General features: G+C 34.7%; 1 protein-coding gene across 3 annotated transcripts in view; it reads left to right on the plus strand.

Annotated features, from left to right (window-relative positions):
- The window catches only part of SGCZ (sarcoglycan zeta), a 411,452-nt gene that overhangs the window by 355,316 nt on the left and 34,562 nt on the right, over nucleotides 1–21,574 (plus strand). For all 3 annotated transcript variants that reach the window (XM_010401616.2, XM_010401614.2, XM_039551626.1), the window contains one exon: nucleotides 5,155–5,277. In XM_010401616.2, the coding sequence (XP_010399918.1) occupies nucleotides 5,155–5,277 (123 nt within the window). The remainder of the gene's footprint in view (nucleotides 1–5,154; nucleotides 5,278–21,574) is intronic.

Below are 21,574 nucleotides of genomic sequence, written 5' to 3' on the forward strand. Positions count from 1 at the left end.
GCAATTTTTATCCAACTTCTACGTACTATTTTCATAGTTCCACTGTCAAGATGCACCAGGAAGACAGACTGCAGGAAAGAGGTATTGTATCCATTGCAGAGGTGACAGGCAATATTTCAGATGTGTTTTTCAGTGAAAATGATATACCATATAAATGGTGGACTCGACAGTGTCAGGTTAAGGCTGGACTTGATGATCTTAGAGGTCTTTTATAACCATAATGATTCCATGATTCTATGAAGTTCCTAGAAGTGAAATCTGCCTGAGAGGGGAGAATTTTCATTTGACAAAGTCTTAAACCTGTAACACCACTAATCTTTCTTGGATATTAGTGGGTCTGTGGATTATGATGAAGGAAGTGTCCTGCCTGATTCAGATGGTTCTACTGAGTTTCCTCTTATTATAATGTGTGGCTTATTCCTATGCTAATAATTTTTGTCGACAGCTGTTATTGTTTGCTCTCAAAAAGGGTAACAAATGTGTGCTTTGCTTCTTCTGGCCTAGCACTTGCTCCAGCTTCCCTTGTCTGAGTAGAGAATCATTCAGACTAGGAAACCTTAAAGACCAACCTCTCCTAGAAGCAGTAGCTTTCTGACATCTCTTCAGCATGGTCATCAACTATTGACAAACTAAGCTAAGGGGTTTTTTACCTTCTACTTTCATGCTTTTTAGATATAATGAAGGTGGTCCCTTCCCTTCCTCAGCAAACGAAACACAGAATATGTTCTGATTGCTGTGAATCTTTGATTCCTCAATGCTTCTATTCAGCTGGTATGAATCCTTCATTTGCATTATTGCTCTTGCATTCACTGAAATTTTTTTGAGATCTCTGGTAGTAAAAAAAAACATAATGTCTAACATTCCTATGAATATTAAAAAAAAATTATCTAGGTATACACTTCACAAATATTGATTTTAGACACAGATGAGTGTTGAATCTTCATTAAAAATGCTTTATCTCTTTTATCTCCAATCTCAGAAGCATCAACACATTCTCATAAAAGTAACTTTGTCATCCAGATAAACTCAGCATGTAATAAATTTTAAATAACCCATCTTTCATTGAAGAACCAGAAGAAAATATATTGAACTTTATTATGTTTACTATTTACAAGGATCAATCTGTAGTAATTTCATTTGAATTCTAATCCCTATATTTAATTTAAGGTTGTTGATTTTTTATCTTTTTCTGTGTCTGAATTTTTTGTGTGGTGGGTGGACATGGAAGGTGATGGAGAAATCAGACACAGCTGCTAGTGTTTGTAGTCATGTCTAAACCTTGTAAGATGGCAAGTTCTTGTTACTATTTATTATCATACCTAATAGTGTTTCTAGTTAGTATTTCTGAATCATAATGACTGTAAGTCATCATTGACTTTAAAATGCAGAATGTTAGAACACACATTCTTCATGTTGTTACTATGACATTTCTTAATGAGTAAGTCAAAATCTCTACAAATTCAAAACAGTACAGTTCTTGTTTTGAAATTTATTCTCTAGTACTGTTAATCCAGATTAAAGAACCATTATTTTCTGTATTTTTATTGTGTGTACTGCCCAACATTTTCATTTAATGCAACTTCATTATAGTTAAAATGAACAATTTTAGGCTTTGAACCATTTTAAATGTAGCTGGTTTAATGATAGTTTCAATTATACAACTGCTGTGCAACAAGCATGTGTTATAAACCATCATTACATGCCATGTATGTATGAATATGAAACATATATTTTTCATCTATATACTTTAAATGAAAGGAATTTCACAGAAACATAATAATTTAATTGAGAATTATACAACTGAATTTACAAATAAATAGTTTTCCTGAACACAAGATGAGAAAAGAGTTTGTCATGGACATCCCTTGAACCTGATTAAAACTGTTGACAGAGACAACTCCATGTCTAGTATGAAGTAGATCAGTAGTACAGTAAGGAGTAGCAAAGCTAAGCAGCTTTTCTTATAGTCATGTGTTTGATAGAAATTACCTTTCCAAACAGAATTTAGAAGATAGATTTTCTTCTGTGATTCTCTGGACTGAAGTATGCATTATTCAAGCAGATATGATTTGCTGAAAATAGTGATTGCTCTACAAGTTTGAGATTAGAAATTCAAAATATTTCCTTTGTTCATGCATTATATTCTAAGACTTGATGCATTGTTTTTGTTAGTAGTGCTGTTAAAGATTCAGACATTTTATGAGATGTGCGTGTTTGTGGAGTGTTTTTGGAACAGAGCAATTTGCTTTACAACTAAGAAGATAATACCCAAATACATTGTAAATGCAACTGCTTGCTCCTATTTCAACTGGGAAATGAAAATGCAATGAAACAGAATTCCATTTTGATAGCATTGATTACTCTGTAGGCAGCTTAACTTTTCAAAACCTGTTTTATAACATTCTCACCTGGTTCTATGTCAAAGAGACAGATTTAACATGTGTTATGTTTTTTACTACTCTCTCAGGTACCTTGAATACACTAGCTACCATTTCAGCAGTAAGCAAGGAACACCAATTACTAAGTCCTGATTGCAACATGAAGTAAAAGCCCATTTATTTTAGCATTAAAATTTATTTACTTCCTGTGATGATACTTTGGACTAGCTGAATTCTATGTGTGCTTTTGTGCAATGTGATTCTGAAGCAGCACACATGCTGAACATCTAAAATACATGCATTTCTTAGTCAAAGTTCCAGATCATTGTTAAGTAATTTTTCATAAAAACCTATATTATACTAAATGCATCATAAGTTTTAAAAAGCAATTATTGAAACATGATATGTCACTTACAGTGATATATAATGAGTAAGAATGTGTCAGGTCTTCTCTCTTTTTGATTTCTGACACATTTTCTGTTAATTTCTCTTCCTTACAGAGCTAACAACTTTGATGGGTGTAAATTATCAACGTCACAGTATTTACAATGCCACTTACTTTTAGGTGGCTAAGCTATCATCAGCTCTTATATAAAGATGAAACTATTTAGTATTAAGTTATTTGCAATTATCCTTTGGTTTTCTGAACCATAAGTATGGTTGCAGGATAAGGGCATCCCCAACTTCCTGCATTTGGTTTGCATGGGAAGGTTCAGGTAGTTTGGGGAGGGTACAGTTACACGGGTGGCTTCTCTGAGAAGCTGCCAGAAGCGTCATGCATGTCCCACAGACTGACTACAGTGCAAAAGAATAGAGCATCCTATGCAATTGTATTGGTAACATGCATCACTAGGTAATGGCATTTTGAACAAATAATTAACGTATGTCTGCAGGGCACCACTGTCAAGGACATCACCCACCTTTGGAAAGTATTTAGGGGTAATGGATGAATTGCATTAGAGAGATATTTATGAATATATATTGTGATTACAATTACCTGATGGACTGTTAGACTTGTTATACCTTTTTTCAGTGAGCATTCTGAAATGTTTGAGAGATAGAGCATTTATCCCATGGCTAACATTAGATTACCTGAAATCTGCGCCTGTGTGTTTTTACAATGATTTTGTATTTTTTCAAAACAAAGCCTAATTAACATATTTTTAAAAAATTTCAGCTGTAGAGAAACATTTACAGAATCGACATGTCTAAATTCAACAAAATGCATCATCACAAGTATTTTGATAATTCCTTTTCATATTTTTTTCCTTCGTGAATTAAAACAGCCAGAAGTTTTTTACATTACAAACATAAGTTCATCCGAAAGTAGGAGGAGTTGTTTTGATTACACAAAGGAATTTCACAGAAACATAATAATTTAATTGAGAATTATACAACTGAATTTACAAATAAATAGTTTTCCTGAACACAAGATGAGAAAAGAGTTTGTCATGGACATCCCTTGAACCTGATTAAAACTGTTAGCAGAGACAACTCCATGTCTAGTATGAAGTAGATCAGTAGTACAGTAAGGAGTAGCAAAGCTAAACAGCTTTTCTTATAGTCATGTGTTTGATAGAAATTACCTTTCCAAACAGAATTTAGAAGATAGATTTTCTTCTGTGATTCTCTGGACTGAAGTATGCATTATTCAAGCAGATATGATTTGCTGAAATTGATTCTGCAAATTATGGGCTGCTAAGGCAATTCCTTGACCAAAATTCATTATCACAGTTTTTATATTCCTTATTATATATTTTGATACCATGAATTTGCATATTGAACTAAAATCTTTCATATTATGGAGGCAGAAGTTTTGCACAACCTTATAAACCAGGCTGTTAAACTGAGATAACATACATTAATTTCTTTGTCCACAATGCCCTCCCCATAATTTTTACCCATATAGATTGATTCCAGTAAAGCATTACAAAACTAATCAGAGATCAAAGAGAAAATTTCAGATAATTATTCCCTGAAATAGTGCACCTTGCCTTATATCTGGTTGTGCCATATGCAGTTCCTTGCTTTTCAAAACCATTTTCAGAAGAGATGTTTGCTTTCACTTGTTAATAAAATAAAAGTTTCGGAAACGATTTAGTAGACAAAACACTGAAGAGTAAGGATAAGACCTGTAAATTGAAAAGCATAGTAAATTTAAAAGTCTCAATATCTGCAGACTTTCTTTATTGCAGTTAGATCAATTCCATCTATCTGTACAATTTCAGAATTATTTTAGGGTTTTTGAGCTTTGGGACATTTGGGAATATTGTTTCATAAAATACAACATAAATTGTGATATTTTAGTTCATGTTTTTTGTTTGTTTTGGTGCTTTGTTGTGGTTTTTTTTGTTATTCTGTTGTCTAAGTTTGTAGTAGAACTGAATGAAAACAACCCTTTCTGCTGTGTTTATTTGTGTGTCTTAATGGAATAAGGTCATGCGTTATCTTTATTTTTTCATTGGCAAGAAACTGCAATTTAAACTGAAGAAAACCCAGAAAGCTCTGTCTGAATTGGCATTTCAAGATCTCAGTGCTTAAGTACATTCTAAAGTTTACTGTTGATTTCCACGTAATGTTGAAATAGATGTTTTCAAAGTTATTTCTGTAAATTATTTTAACAGTATTTTATAAAGCATATTATCTATCAGGCTTACAGAAAGCCAAATATTTTAGTAAAGCATCATGTATTCAATATGTTTTGGATATTCCATGAATGCCAATGATTAATTCTTACAAAATATCTTAGATGTAACAATCACTTCCTTGGTTTCAGGAGCTGATGCTGTGGAAGCTCAGTGTAAGAGATTTGAAGTGAGAGCAAGTGGCAGTGGAAAAGTATTGTTTTCTGCAGATGAAGATGAGATTGTCATCGGAGCTGACAGACTGAAAGTAACAGGTATGGTAATATTAAAGTTTCTAAATTGATGTAAACATATATATTTTAATATCTTTAGTAGTAATTAAACTATCAATCTTCTAAAAATTTTAATCCACTGGAGAAAAAAAAGTCTTCTCATTATCAGTGATTGATTGATCAACCAAAAGATACTGCATAATCTAAATATCAATTCCTCTAAAGTTAGAATTGAATTTGAACTCTGCAGGATCAACTGTGGTACAAATCACACTTACCACTGTTTTGGCTTTTATATGTCACCATTAAGCATTGTTTTGTGGTATGTGTGCCATTTGTTTAGGTAATGCTCCTTCAAAACGATAAAAACTATTGTTACATATGGTGACCTTTGTTATTTCTGTATACAAAATATCAAGTCTACTTTCCACATGAAGTAAGGGTATGTATTCTGCTTTATTTCATGAGGCTCAGCTGAAAAACCATGCCTTGACTTGGCTATATTAGCTTATAATGAATTATAGGTTACTGTTATGGTTTCACCACAGCCAGCAATAAAGCTTTACACTACCGCTGGTTCCCTTCTCCACCAGTGTGGGTGGGGGAGAGAATTGGAAGGGTGAAAACAAAAAAAAACCTCATGGGTGGCGATAAAGACAGTTCATTAGGTAAAGCAAAAGTTACACACAGAAGGAAAGCAAAACAAAGAATTCATTGCTTTCCATGGGCAGTGTGGTGTTTAGCAATCTTCAGGAAAGCAGGGCCCCATCATACATAATGTGGAAAAAGAGAATCATACTGAATCCTGCTAAGGCTCAAACTTGGTCATAATACTAAATGCTGACAAAATTAATCTTAAACGTATAATTGACACAGAAGATTTCAAAGCATCTATCATAAGTTAAAAAATAAAACATCGTGCAAATGGCACGAAGAATTAGATTCCCCGCCACTGAAAAATGCAATCATAAGTTTTAGATATAATGATCATTATTTTTTAATCAAACATTCGGCACCATAAGAATTAATTTTATCCAAAGGTTGTGTGATATCTTTAAATTCTTCAGCAAACAGATGAAAAGTGATGAGTCCCTGTGAGCAGCACCAATCAGACTGTATTACTCCACATGGCATGATATGACTGATGAAACCTGGCAGGAAATCATAATGTCAAACATCAACCAGAATTTTTTTCTTTTGTTTATTTTTCTCAAGCTTGTGTTTTTATTATCATGGTGCCTTGGGGTGAATATAGGAAAGGAATTATAGAAGAAGAAATAAAACAAAAGTTGAATATAAAACAAGAAAAATAAGATGTGCTTATTTGGAGATAAAGCTCTCACATGTATTTTTTTAAGGATGGTACTAGAAAGAAATGATTTTATTTTCTTCTGTAGCAATCAATAATGTCTATTTGGAAACACTTCACTGTGAATGGGTCCAATAAATGATTTATTTTGGTAATTAATTTTCAAAGTATGTCCATGGGCATTGATAGACTACCATGGTAATATGGGATTTTTTTGTATATGATTTTTTCTCCATTCAGAAGAATGTTTTTTAATGCTCAGCTTTTAAAAGCAATCTATCATAAGTCAGTCTATGAAATTTTTGATTAATAAAAACTTGAAAGATTAAGTTGACAGCTTCTCACTGATTATTTTTTGTAACATTTTTATTTGTAAATTTTTTTATAGGCAGCCTATTCCAAGGAAAAGGGTATAGTAGAGACAGGGTAGTAATCCAGGCATCAGTTTATTTCCCAGATAAGAAAAATATGGGATCAGAAGTAGTACTTTTTGGTTTAGCGATATTGCAGTTATCTATTTCTATATTAAGAGTGTCTCACTTTAAAACTAGGCAATTGGCTGGTTTCGTTTAAACTTCTTATTCTTCCATTGCTAGTTTTGCTTTTTCTTTTAACTGTATCAACTCTTTTCTACTTTATTACTCAAGGAAAGAAGAAAAAGTGTTCAGATTTTGCTTTGTATCAGAGAGCTTTGGAGGGAGGAAAGAGAAAGGCTTGATGAAGTGAACATATTGCTAAAGAACTGGGGAAACAAGTAGCGATAAACTCATCTTCTGGTGGGTTCACAGGCGCCTTTCTCCATCTCTTATATTCACCCTGATATTCCAATGGACAGCATCTATAGCATCACAGAGTCTTCTTCTCTCTCTCTCTGCAGCTACAGAACTAGAGTATCTATTTGATTTTGACTTCTCTTACTTAAATCGTAATTCAAAGTTTGCTTCCCTTTGCTTTTATTTCATTTTTCTTTTGACTGGAATATGATCTCTGTAAGATACTCTTGTAGCAGAACTGTACTGGTCAACCTTGTTCATGACAGTACAAGCACATATCATGAGGCAGCTTTATCCTGCCAGAGAACTTTTGAGAAAGATTAAGAATCCCTAGGTCAGCGTATATTTTTCTGAGACAATGCTATGAAAGAAAGTTGTATAAAAACCTTCAATGGATGGCTGTTAGTATTTTTTGTCTTTTTCTTTTTTCTTAAGCCAAACTCATAATTAGCAGCTGTATAAGGACAAAGGAATGTGTAACTCACCTAGTTTTAGTCAAACTACACCTACTTTTTTTGACAATGTAAATGGTTTTTTTTCTCCCTTGTCTTCTGAGGTGGCTTTCTTAGTTAAGGCTAAATTCTCATTAACAGAAACTCTCTTTTTTCCCATTCAACTCAAAATTTTCTATCCAAATTATACAATCATTTTGCTTTTTGAAAAGCATATTTCTCTCCCTATGATTTTGAAGGAGAAAATACAGCAATTTAACTCTCATGTTGTCTCCTACATGTTCTTTTGGTCTATATAACTCCCTCACTTTTCTATAACGTTCTTTAGTATGATTAATATAATATCATGATTATATCTCTGACCCTTCCAAGACCCATAAAAATTATAGTGTAATTTGTTTTGTTCCAGGTTTACATAGCTTCTATATAAGTTATACTTGCACATATGGCATTTTATGTTTATTAATCATGATTAAAAAAGGCAAAGCAAAAAGACATTTGCCAATTAAATGAGATAGGTCTTCCATCAGAAGCCATTGCTGTTCTGCAGTCACATCCAATTATGTTTTCTGGATGTAGCAAATCAGTTGTATCATTTTTTTCTAAATAACCCAGTCTAAATTGTTCGGAAAATATTTCTTACCTCTAAGGAAATCTAATTAATTTTGTTTCCTACTATTTTATTAATTGCTGGATTATTTTCTTTCATCTCTTATTGCTGCATATCTGTGTGGTATGGTCTGTTTTAGCACAGGACCTGAAGTCCTTTCTGGATATAAATGAATTTTTTTATTACGATCATTAACATGTTATCAGTAATACTTTTCCCCTAAAAAGAAATAAGGAGCTGCTTAAAAACTCACGAGTTGTAGTTTTACCAAGATTTTAGTTCTGTAGAGTTCAACTGCTTCATAAATTTTGGAACCACAAATTTTTAAGATACATTAAGTTTCATGTCTGTATTGTATGAGCTGATGTAATTAGTTGAAGATCACTTTTTTCCCATATGTCAAACATAAAAATAGTTCTCATTGGGGGAATTGCAGTGGTACAAAGGTTTGCACTTTGTTGCTAGCAGTTCTAGGAGAAACAAAAGAGGCATAAAAAATTTGCAGATCATTATGACTTCCTAAGAGCCTTCTTCCTTGTCAAATAGCACAATTATGTAGAAAAATGGAAGTCAGAAAAGAACGATAGAGTACATACTTTGGTAACTTTCTCAGATTAATAGCAGAATATACACAGGTCAAATCTACTTTGACAGCAAAACAGTGTCAGGAAAACGTATGTGAAGGGCTGCAAGTATCTTTTTCATTACACTGAAGTAAATGAAGTAAGTGCATTCAGCATGGCTTTTGATCAGCCATTGATTTCACTACAGGAAAGATCAGAGCCTTGATGTGTCAAGGAAGCTTCAGAAGGTTCCAGCATACTTATATTCTGATAATATTCTAATAATAATCAGAATTAATATGCAGAGGAGTGCATCAATCCTTCAGTTTTGATTTTAAGATTATGTTGCAGAACTGGGAGTCTGCAGGTAATTGAAATATAGAAAGGTCTTCCAGGGTAGTTAAAAGAAAATGATAAAATAGAAATATGGCTTATGGCTATAAAAAGGAAATATGACAGAATTATGAGAAAATATATGTGAATTGCAAATTAGGTTGGAGAAGTAGAAATAAAATATTTATAACAAGTACTGAAATGCAGAAAAATAACTTATTATTTGATGTATGTGGTTATTACAGTAGGCTTATATCTAGTGCCTTGAGAGACTGAAGGGGAATTTCAGTATGAATGGGAAAGAAGGTCTTGGATTTGCCACATTCAGTGGGTGGATTGTCATTCCAGACAGGAGTTTGGAGAGTGAAGTGGCATAAGATGAGGGGAAGCATTTAATCACTTTAAGGTGGCTTATGGAGCCAAGTTATCTGACCGCAGTAAAACTACTATATTTGATGTTGTACTAAAGTTTAATCCTTTAAGCAGATATGACAAATTCTTGGTATCCTGAACACTGAACCAGAATTCTTTTACCATCACCGGTCAGTAACAAAAATGCATCACATATATAGGATTTCTGTGTTTCCTGAAAATGAGTACATTAATATGTACTGCAGTGATGAATAAGGTTTCTGATAAGTTTATTTAGATCTCAAGAAAGCACTTAATGTCCAGGTTTGTCTTTATGGGAGCTCTGACTGAAAGATAATATTATTGTGGTAGTCTAAGAACTTGGCAAAAGAACAACCTGTCAGGGCATTACTCTGGTGGTGCAACTACAGAGCTGATTACAATCACATATATACCTGACTCCAAGCTGTCTATGAAGTGAAAGCTTTATAGATAGGCTACAAATTGTGAGAATAAATAAATAAATAAATAAATTTCTTATCCAGGAGATTGCTTAAATATATTTATATCTCCTATTTAAGGGTAGAATGCATCCAGACAGCTCATATTCCAAGCAGTGTGTACTTACACCAGCCTGCAGGCGACTGTGTAGATTGTTGGAGGAATATATCAACATAAGGATAATAACAGTTTATTGGCAAAGGAAAGATTTTGATTTTTGGCACTTAAAAATGTGTCAAGGAAAATAAGAACTGGTCTCAGAAGCATGTGTAAAGTGAAATAAGTCTTGGTAAAATAAATTTTTCTGAAAAGGGAATAAACCAGAAAGCAGACAAATGTGCAAACAGCTCTGTCAGAGCAGGAAAACATGTTCAATTCCTCTACAGCCATTTCACTGGAAAATACCCATCTAGGCTGTTCTGTAGACTGAGATATAGAAGAAGCCAGCATATAGTCAGGCAGAAGAAAGGAAAAGAAAGGGGAAAAAAAAAAATCCAAGCAGCTAAATAACACTCTTTTGAAATAGAGGCAGAAAAAAATAATCTCCTGCCTAGGCAGTCAACCTTTCTATAATCCATACTTTTTGAATACTCTCCTTAAATAATCAACTTTTTTTTTCATGATAGCATCAGTTACAAGAGAAGACACATTTTAATCCTTTCCTCTCCTTCTGGGCTGTAATCTATTTAATTCTATTAAATAGGGTTTGTTTGGGTTTTTTTTTAAGCTGATTCTGTTCTTGTCTGAGCTATTCCTTTGTAGAATGCAGCCAGCAATTTCTCAAGGCTAATGGAGACCGTTTCCCCTGTTCTGGTACAGAGCAGTATCAACCCAGAGCCTGGTTCAAACTTACAGAGTGAATCTGATTTTCAGGATAAATCTTTGACACCAAGATATTTGTGGCCAATGTAAGAATTAATATTTTTAGGAAAACCTGCCAATGTCTGCATTATATTCCCAGTCATATTCCTCATTACCTGTTGAAGGACTGTGCAAAGTCCACAGATGCAATTTAAAATAGTTCCACTTCGAAGTACCTGAATTGCATGGTACCAGGCAAATCCACATGATATATGGAAGGGTCAAAGCTCAGTGGAAAATTGCCCCACTATTAAGTAAGCTAGATCTTAAATCAAATGAAAACAGCTTGTTTGGAAAACATACACTAAACATTCAGAAGGTTTTGATGCGCGAATCAGGTATTAATTGGGTTCAGATTTTGTAGCAACATTCTAACTCTTAAACCTGAGCTAAGTCTGACACTCACATGCCCTCAGGCATTGTAGTTTTGAAAATGCACATTTAAATTGCAGCAGCCAGACCCATCTCTATTTTTAAAATATAGCTACTCACAGGAGGGAAAGGTGAATCATAAAAGAGTGCCAACATTCCTATTTTCCTTTTTTGTGCCTTAAAGAACGTGCTTGTGGTTTACTGATACCTGGAAAAAAAATTCTGTTGTTGGAGATAAGGGTCAGTCTGCAGAACGCTATAGGATTTCAGTTCATTAAAAAAAGAGTATTTGGTTCCAAATACTCACCATATAATGATGACACTACAGGCCAAATATATTTTGCTTTGTCCTGGAGCAGTATTCTCATTAGGTGCTAGAAGATGAAATCATTTGGATTTCAATTTGTAAAGCTTTCAGAATAGCGGAAATACTGTTACATTTTCAGGAGATATTGCAGGCATCTGACTTTTCACTAAGAATATACTGATGTACCTCTTACTGTGAGACACATAATACATGTTGGGACTGCACTTCATTTTCTCTGAATTCTATTAGAAACCACTACAAACTGGCTTTTTTATTTTTATCTGACCGTAAACAACCTTTTATCCCAACTTTAAGCACAAGCTAATGTATTTAGTTACCACAAACTGCATGGTGGGATTATACAAGCATTTGTCATGACATACATCATACTTTACAAACTTACATGAATGAACAGGAAGATCTTGACTCTAAATTTAGGTGGAAAGTAGCAGAAATCCTCACATGAATGTACTGTTTGAGTCCATGGCAGTCACAGTTTGATACAAAGCCTTACTCAGAGGAATGAATAGTCAGATCGCCCTCAGTAACATCTTGTACTTTACTGTTTTCCCTAGGTCTGTTTATAAAGCAGATATGCAGGTATGCAGGCAAAGCTGAGAAAAACGTAGATTCCAATAATGTCTGCTCTGCAATACACTTCAAAGCTTATTCATAGCAGACTCCTATAGGCTAGAAATAATTTCGCACACAAGAAGCAACTCCAGAAAAAAAATTATTTCACCCACAAAAATATGGCCTGCAGCTTTCAGCCTACATTGTGAATTTAAATCCCTATTCTCATTGTGGCTAATGATGAGTTTAAATTTCACAGTGTCTGACAGCATTAAATTCAGCACACTAAGACACAAACATAATAAGCCATCATTTTGGCTTCAGAAAAATACCATCCATATATATATAAGCCTTTGTATTTGAATTAAGAGTGTATAACAATGTAGCTTTGCTCAAGGTTCAGATAGTACAGAAGTATGTACGTGTTACAAAGTTGAAGAAGTATAGATAGAAATGCTTAAAAATTCAGAATAAGTAATTTACTTCTGGTAAATTCCAGGAGTGGTAAAAATCAACACATATTCTGTGAAAGACATGAAATTATGTGTGACAAAAATTATCTCACAAAAATAGAATGAAGAAAAAACCTCAATATCCAGGCAGAAATGGATGCATCTGAAAGCTGTATAACTGCTCTGAGATTTAAAATAAATTATTATTTATTCATGGGTATTGAAGAAAGGGCAAATAACCTATGTAGTAATGTTGACCACCAAACCACAAAAATGAAACAGATTAGGCTTTTGATAAAGAAAAAGAATCATCTAATGCATGGGGCCTAGTGACAACATTTTGAAATATTTGGGGGCCTCTTGTTTAACTTTGAAAGACTTTTAACTACAGAGATAAACATCTATGGAGAAAAAAAAAAAGAAAATATCAAGATTGTACAAAAGATATATAGACTGTAAGGATGACAGTGCTGAAAAAGTAATGTGAGAAATGTTGGTGATTAGTGGAGAAGAACTGAGAATGTGAAGGTGAAAAGAAAGCTTAAAATTATTTCAAATGAAAACATCCCCTGCTCCAAAGTTACAGGGAAAGACAACAGCAACACAAAATCAAATTGACTTCTAGGGGTCAATTTTCAAATCTCAAAGAAATCATAAGTAATACTTAAAAGCATCCCCAGAAAAAGAGCTAGAAAACATTTTTATCACAAGGTCAAGAGCATCATGTGATACAAGAAAGTGAAATATGAAGCTGGAATGTCTAAACAGGAGTAGGTCCTACAGATATTCTCACCTATTCCACACTGGCAAGGTCCTCTTCAAAGAGTTTAGTCCTGTTTGGTGTACCATTGCTCAGTAAACAACTGGATAGAACCTACATCCATGAGACTGATTAGTTGTCCAGAATAATTATTTCTGAGGAAGAGAGAGGTTGGTGCTGTGTAGCTTGAAGAAAAAATCTCAAAGAGAATACCATATCAGTCTTGAGGCCCTGAGAAACAACCTGCTTAAAACCAAGGAATGCTATCTATCAGTTAAAAAAGCCCAAAACCAAAAATAATACCCAAACAAAACAAATAAAAAAACCACCCCCAACCAACCAAAAAAAACCCTAAAAGCCCCACAAAACACCCCACACCAACTAATCAACAAAAAATACACAAAACTTTGACATGAAAGAACAGGGAAATTTTTTAACTGCAGAGAATGTAGAATTTCCTTCATTTTCTACTTCGGAGTTAATTACATCATCTGTAGAAGATGAAATGGTTAATCTTGATTTGGTTTTGAACTTAATGATCACAGAAAGGAATAAGGCTTAGCAGTTATGAGATATTTCCTTTTTATGTCTGGTCACAAGCTATCTAATATAAATTCAATAAATTTTTTTCTTTCTAATCTTAGTTCTTATTAACATATTAGATATAGTCCTCTTCATTGTAGTTTTATTTTTATTCTTTAAGGGGTTTTTTTAAGCTATAACACATTGGTTAGAATGAAAAAACATGTGGGTAGCATGACCAAAAAACTAGCCATCAGTACATGCATTTGCACCATTTTGATCTCTTACTAACCGCTCATTAAATCTATCAATTACAAAACACTCATTTTGACTTTAACATAAAAGTGTTTTTGTTCAAGCTAAATTGAAGATTCCTTTTTTTCTCTTTAACAAAATAAAGGAAAAATTATAGCAATTTTCTTTTTCTTGAAATTTTTCCTTTCCGTTTTGCAGAGGTCTGCATTGAAGTCTGCCCATAAATAGTGAGCAAGTCACAGCATGATGGGACATTAGGAAAGACGTAGAATATCCCTCTGCTATAGAAGGAAGGGCATGCATTTTCAAACAGGATCCAGCAAGAAGTGTTTGTACAGCAATAGAACTAGCACCTACTTTCTTGGATTTCTCTTCACCTTTCAGCGTGTGCTTTCAGAGGCAGGCTGAAACGTGACAGACATTTACCAGCTTTGCTGTCTGCACTTCTTCACATACACTTAATACTTTTGCTCTGGCTTGTTCCAGGGAAGTCCTTCAGAGTCCTTATCCCTTCCACATGGCAGTTCACCAGTCACAGCTTGACCGGTAGTAGGTTAGTAGCTTTATTCCTTTACTCCACGAATACTTTTTTTTTCTTGCAAAATATGTCATTAAGATAAGCACAAGTCTTTTGGACTCAGTGGAACTTCCTTATGTATTACCACTTCAATTTAAAATTCTCCCATCTACCAGCCAAACCAGTTTTTTCCAGCAGGCATTTCTCTGGGGGGAACCTTCTTTTTTTCTGAGATCTGATCATAAGACAAGAATCTCAAGGTAAATCTTCATAATATATTTTGTGTGGATGCAAACAAGCTTTCCTCTTACTTGAAATCTAACTAGAAACAATCTAGCAACGATGATCTTGAAACTGATGATCACATTGGTTTTGACCCTAGTCTGATTGAATTTGCCTTGACCCTCAGGAGCTATGTGATCCTGTGTTTATGCCGGATCATAATTCCAGGCTTAGAAACATAGACTCTATGGCCCTTCATTCCTGCTTTTTCCTCTGTTGTAAACAATCCCTGCAGATTTTCAAGTGGGTTTGCCCAATAAGAGTGAGGATCCTTCTTGGTAAATCCCTTTCAGTTTCCTCAGATTTCAGCTAGTCTCTTTCTGTAAAGAATTAATTTCTTTCTTCTTCTTACATCTTTCTTAGAACTTAATTCCTAAATTTGGTGGTCACTTGGTTAGTTAAGTCCAAATGATTTGAACACAAATTGCTCAGACATGTTACTAAGAATAGGAATAAATATTTTTAAGAAGTTTGTTAAGCAGTAGATGTGGGTGACTTTCCAGTTCTGAAACACCCATGAAGAAATAGTATTTCTCTTCTATTTAATTGTTTGAATTTCAGTGAATAATTTATGACAGTGATTTGATCAAGATTAATTTTTTTGTGACTTGATAGGATTTGAAATGCAAGTTTTTTGACTTACATCAGAAATAAGTTTGTTTCATAAATAGATAAAGTTAATCCTTGGAATTTAGTTGACAGTGCAAGTAATTAAAATGCCAGGATTTGTTTTCACAGAATGACAGAATATTCTGAGTTGCCAGCGATCCATCACGACCATTAAGTCCAACTCCTGAACCGGTACAGGGCAGCCCCATGAATCACACCATGCTCCTGAGATGCTTCTTGAACTATGTCAGGCTTGGTGCTGTGACCACTTCCCTGGGGAGCTGGTTCCAGTGTCCAACCACCTGCTGGGTGAAAAACCTTTTTTTGATATCCAACCTAAACATCCCCTGACACAACTTCATGCCATTTCCATGAGTCCTGTCACTGGTGACAAGAGTGAAGAGATCAGTGTCTACCCCTCCTCTTACCTTCACGAGGAAGTTGTAACTGCAATGAGGTCTCCCCTCAGTCTCCTCTTCTCCAGGCTGAACAGACCAAGTGACCTCAGCCACTGCTTATATGGCTTCCCCTCAAAGCCCTTTACAATCCTTGTGGCACTCCATTAGATGTTCTCTAATAGTTTAATGTCTGTCTTATATTGGTCTGTCTTATATTGCTGGGGGCAAAAACTGCCCCCAGCACTCGAGGTGAGGCTGCCCCAGTGCAGAGCAGAGTGGGACAATCCCCTCCCTTGCCTGGCTGGCAATGCTGTGCCTGATGCACTCCAGACACTGTTGCCCTCCTGGCTGCCAGGGCACTGCTGACTCATATTCAACTTGCCATCAACCAGGACCCCCAGGTCCCTTTCTGCAGCTCTGCTCTGCAGCCTCTCCTTCCCCAGTTTGTCTGTACATCCAGGACTGCCCCAACCCAGGTGCAGAATCTGGCACTTTCCCTTGTTGAACTTCATATGATTGGTGATTGCCCAGTCCTCTAACTTAAGGTCTCTCTGCAGGTCCTCTCTACCCTCAGGGGAGTCAACAGCTCCTCCCAGTTTTGTATCATCTGAATTTTTTTTCCATACTTATTTTCAAAGGATGGTGATAGCATATATTCTTATTAGTAAATTTATTTTATAGCAACATTATTAAAATATAAAAGAGACAGTGCTTCTTCTCCATTCCTGCCAGCCCACATCAACTGGAACTAGTGGTGTGGAGCTTGAAATCAGTGTAAGGTTTGCCTTTTATTTGTATAGAAGCAAGAATGAGCCCTAAACTAATAAACTAAATTGATACTTAAATTCACTAGTTTTCTAAAATTAATAATGACTTACTGGACTTAAAATATTCATTTTCTCACCCACGGTTCATTATTTTATTTGTCTCATTGATTTGAGCACTTTTTCATTTTTCAGAGGTTCACTGCCTTTCATTAGGGTTTGAATTTGCAAGGCCAATAGCTAAACACTCCAGCAGTAATCCTACAAAGCAATTTAAATATGTGCTTGAATTTGGGTCCTGTGAGTTGTAACATTGAAGCTAAAACATACAGTGAGGAACTTTGTAAAACTCAGGTAATAAATAGCTCTCAAGATCTTGATCTGACAGTAGAACTGTATGAACAAAAGAACACACAACGTATGTAGCTGGTTTTGATCATATTTTGGCAAACTAGAGCATCCACATTTAACCACACTGATATTCTACAATAATGTTTGAGATCAATCCCTTCATCTTACTGAATAGAAAAGAGAAAGAATGTGGGTTTGACCATAAAAAAGAACCATTCTCTTGTCCTTCATTTCCTTCTGCATACAGTTCCTTTTGGACAGTATATTTCCCATACTTCAGTTTTAGAGGTTAATTGCTTTTGGGATGTATTGTCAACTTCACTTTTGAGTAAAATTTGGTACAGTGAGGGGAAGATGAGAAAGCTGCATAAATAAGCACAATTTGCTACAAGAAGGGATAGAATGAATGAGCTTAGCAAGGTAAAGCAACCAGAGACCTCTCCTTTCAGAAACCCATCATACTGTAGCTGGTACCCACACTAAGACCTACATGTCCATGCTTCCTGATCATTTACATTCATAGTTAACTGAACTGAATATGAATAACACAAATTTTACTGGTTTAGTGTGTGAAGAACACTTGCACTGATCCTAACATTAATATCAGTAATGGTTATAGTGGGATATGTTTATCTGATTATTCCTACTTAGAAAGCATTAGAATTCAGTTTAATGGTAACTGTTCTTTAGCATATATCTTTGTTGTCATTGAAGCTATCGGATTTGTAAAATGTTTGGACCTTATTTTGTGAGCATGTTAGAAAAACACTACTAGAGAGTAGATCTGAGCACACAATTACACAGACACACATGCACGATCATGTACAGACAAATGCCTTCCAGTTTTTCCAGGCAGCCTTATTACTTTACAAATGCCAAAATGTCATTTAGCTCAAGTAGAGACTTTTCCCTTAAGTATCATCATTCTAAACGAATCTGATTCATAAAGTGTGATAGAAATGACAGCAAGTGCTACAGCTTACACCACTTACAATGGATTAGTGTATTTTCCTGTCCTTTATCTACATCACTGTCTGCAAAGTGGGTTGTGTTGGTCAGAGGTCTAGATACAGCAGCATGGAAAATTTTAAAAGTACTTGGATGTTGTGCTATGACCCCAGATGGTTCCAAGTTAAGCAAAGCAAGATACTGGAAGTAGCCAAATGCTAGGTTCACTTGAAAAATTCATGTCCCAATTTATGGTTTAAAGCATGAGGTGAGATTGGTAGTTGCATCTGAAAGTCTTTTGTCATTAAACATCAAAAGGAGATAGCTTTTTAAAAAGCATTTATTTTTGTATCAAGCAAGCCAATTGTATTATTTTTGGTATTTTTATCTTAGCAGCATTACCGAATGATGGACTACTTTTTAAATCTGTTTTTACACTCTCAGTGTGAAGCAGGGAAAATGCAATAGATAAAGCATACTGTGCAGAAAGAGTATCTATCAACAAGTTTGTTTCATGTTTTAGCTGTCAGAACTGTTTTCAGGCTTTTTATAGTTGCAATCTTTTTTCTTCTCACTGTCATTCTTGGCCTTTCCTCCCTGTTTTATATTTAGATTTACAATGAAAGAGAAGACCAATTAGAATTTCTGAACTTGAAGTTTTAATGAAAGCACCCTTTTTTTTTTTTTCCCCCTTCTTGACAGCTAACCTCACAGTAACTCAGAACAATTTCATTTAGGCAAAAAAAGAATGTGAAAAAGTTGTATACATACTAAATGGAATTTTAATGCAAAACAAGAAAAGGAGCAGAGGGAGTATCCTGCTGAAAAAAACCAGAATATATTACTTATAGTGATAAGATGTCTGGAGGCCAGAGGGAGACTAAAAGACAAGGAAGATTAAATCTAAAAGAAGTATATTCCTTTGGAAGGTTTAAGAATAAAAGCATAGAGGTCTTCCCAGTCACATTCTCTTCAGTGTAAGCTGAAAGGCTGGAGTGGTAAGCATCATGACAGTTTATTAAGTGGATAATATAGAGAAATACCTCTTAGAGCTGATCTGAAAAAAAGGCAAAATAAAAACTATTTTCTTTTTTGTCTCTTAACCTATCTCTGAAACTAAAAATGGTTTTTGTTGATAGTTGGACAAAGGAAATATATTTTTTCTGTGTTTTTAACTTAAAAATGATAAAGCAAAAGAATTAATTTCGTTACGACTGTCAAATCATATGACATTCTGTTCCCTAGGCATGACTATCTTGGTGCCCAGGATTCAGTCTTCTGTTCTGAAAAGGCCTGAACATAATGTACTTTAAGAGGATGTGAATAACAGGTTTCTCTGGCAGCTGACCATACTGAATTTTCATGTAGCATTAAAGCCTGCTTTTCTAGTTTTAGCTAGACATGCCTTGGTATGTAACAAGGCAATGGAAAGCACTTAAATCCTAAAAGTCTGAATTTATGATAGGTATGTGAAAGGTGAATTTATGATAGTTGTATTGCAGCAGTGATGACTGTGATTTTTGAGTCTCTCCTGACTCACAAACAGTAAAAGAGCAAAGACTAGACGAAGGTTTTGCCACAAGACTCATGGCAGAGCTGGGCTGTTGCAAGATTTGCCAAGTAATCTGAATTGTGGTCGTAGTCTGAGTCCAGGATACTGCTCCTTGGTGACATAGAAGTAACTATTGAGACTGGCACTGATAAATTACTCTGTGCCCAGCTCAGTCCCATCTTGAAAATGGAGTGGTAGATCTAGTGGTAAATTACTGCCATAAACCCTCTTCCTACAGCATCTGCAAGGTATGTGGCACGTCTCTTGTGGTTCTTGCCTGAAAAAAACATATGGGTCTTTGGCAAAAGATGTATATTTCAGCCAGCTTCCACTTTGCTTTAGTATCTTGTCCTTTCCTGCAGAAAAGGCTGTCTTTCCTGTGATTAGTACAGATAACAAATAGGCACGTGTTTGCTAACACAGCCATTGGTGGTTTACAGTCATTGCAGTTAATTGGTTTGAAATACATCTGCTTCCATTTTGTTGCTAAATTAAAAGGCTTGCTTCATGGCTATACAGACTTGAAGGTGAGAATATTAAGTGACAAAATTATTGTTGCACATTCACACTCCCTCTCACAGCTGCAGAATTTCCATTTAAAGCTGCAGTAAAGACTTACCTAATGCCAGGTTTAAATGTGTTGTATTCATCTGTGTAATTTACTTCTAGAGAGAAAACCAGAACATAATAAAGAGCAGGAATAGAAACTCATAATAGGTTATAATCACTAGTGGTAATATCAAAAGGAAACCTTTTAACAACCTTGTAAGGATTTGATATAATAGCTTCATTTTATTTCTTGTATCTGAAAAAATGAAAAAGACTTTCAATAATTTGAGATACTAGTATTTTTGTTAAATTTTGGTCTAATAGGCACCAAAATGTATTATGTACACATATCTCCATTTTAGCATTGTGGAAATACATGTGAGGATTTGTCACAGATTTTCATTTTTGCATTTATTTAGAAGTGTTTGGAAGCATTTGAAGACTTTTTAAATACATACTATATATTCGCATATGATGAACTATAGGGTGCCTGAATGCACTTATCTAAATATTTTATTATAGTTTATCAATGGTGTGCATATTCCAATACAGTAAAAATATTATAGTAGAGCTATTTTAAAAATCTGGATAATTGTCCTGCTGCTTTGTGGCCTCCTTTGCATAAATAAAACAATTTACTAAAATTTATGCATGCAGCAGTAATTATCACATATTCATAACAATTTTTCAGTACATTTCAGTAAAGGCAAAATAGAGAACAGAAATTAATGCACATTTCCATATGGCACAGAGAACTCAGCTTTAAAATGTAAATATGGTACCCTATGAAGCAGTTAAAATGCTAAGGGTAAGTAACTTAGATGACTTCTGATATGGTTAAAGTGATATTTCCAAACAAGATTTTACCAATTTAGATAAAATTCGTATCATCAACTGCTGGTCAGATGTTGAAAGCAAAAGCATCAAGGTTCTTGGGTTGTCTGCACTGTTGCTCTAGTCTCAGTCCTTTAGAGTTGGTAACTATTCTCTAGAGATGCCAATTTCTCCATTTTGGCTAGAGATAAAATATAAGTAATCTGTGTTCCTAACTTAGACAACTAATGTGATGGCTAGACTTAATGTAGACATTCCTGAAATATTCCTCTGAGCTTTTAACTTTTCAAAATCAAACTATTTATTTATGGAATGTCATCACTGGAGGGCAAATGCCCTTTACTTTTATCAAAAGATAATGATAAATTATTTTGGTTTAGAGTTTTTGAAGCAGATGCATCCTTGCCTGTATCAAAAATAGTGTGGCCAGCAGGACCACAGCAGTGATGGTCCCCTGGTGCACTGGTGAGGCCACACCTCAAGTCCTGTGTCCAGTTCTGGGCCCTTCATTTCAAAGAAGATACTGAGAGTGTCCAGAGAA

Source organism: Corvus cornix, chromosome 4, assembly GCF_000738735.6.
Source record: "Corvus cornix cornix isolate S_Up_H32 chromosome 4, ASM73873v5, whole genome shotgun sequence".
NCBI lineage: Eukaryota > Metazoa > Chordata > Aves > Passeriformes > Corvidae > Corvus > Corvus cornix.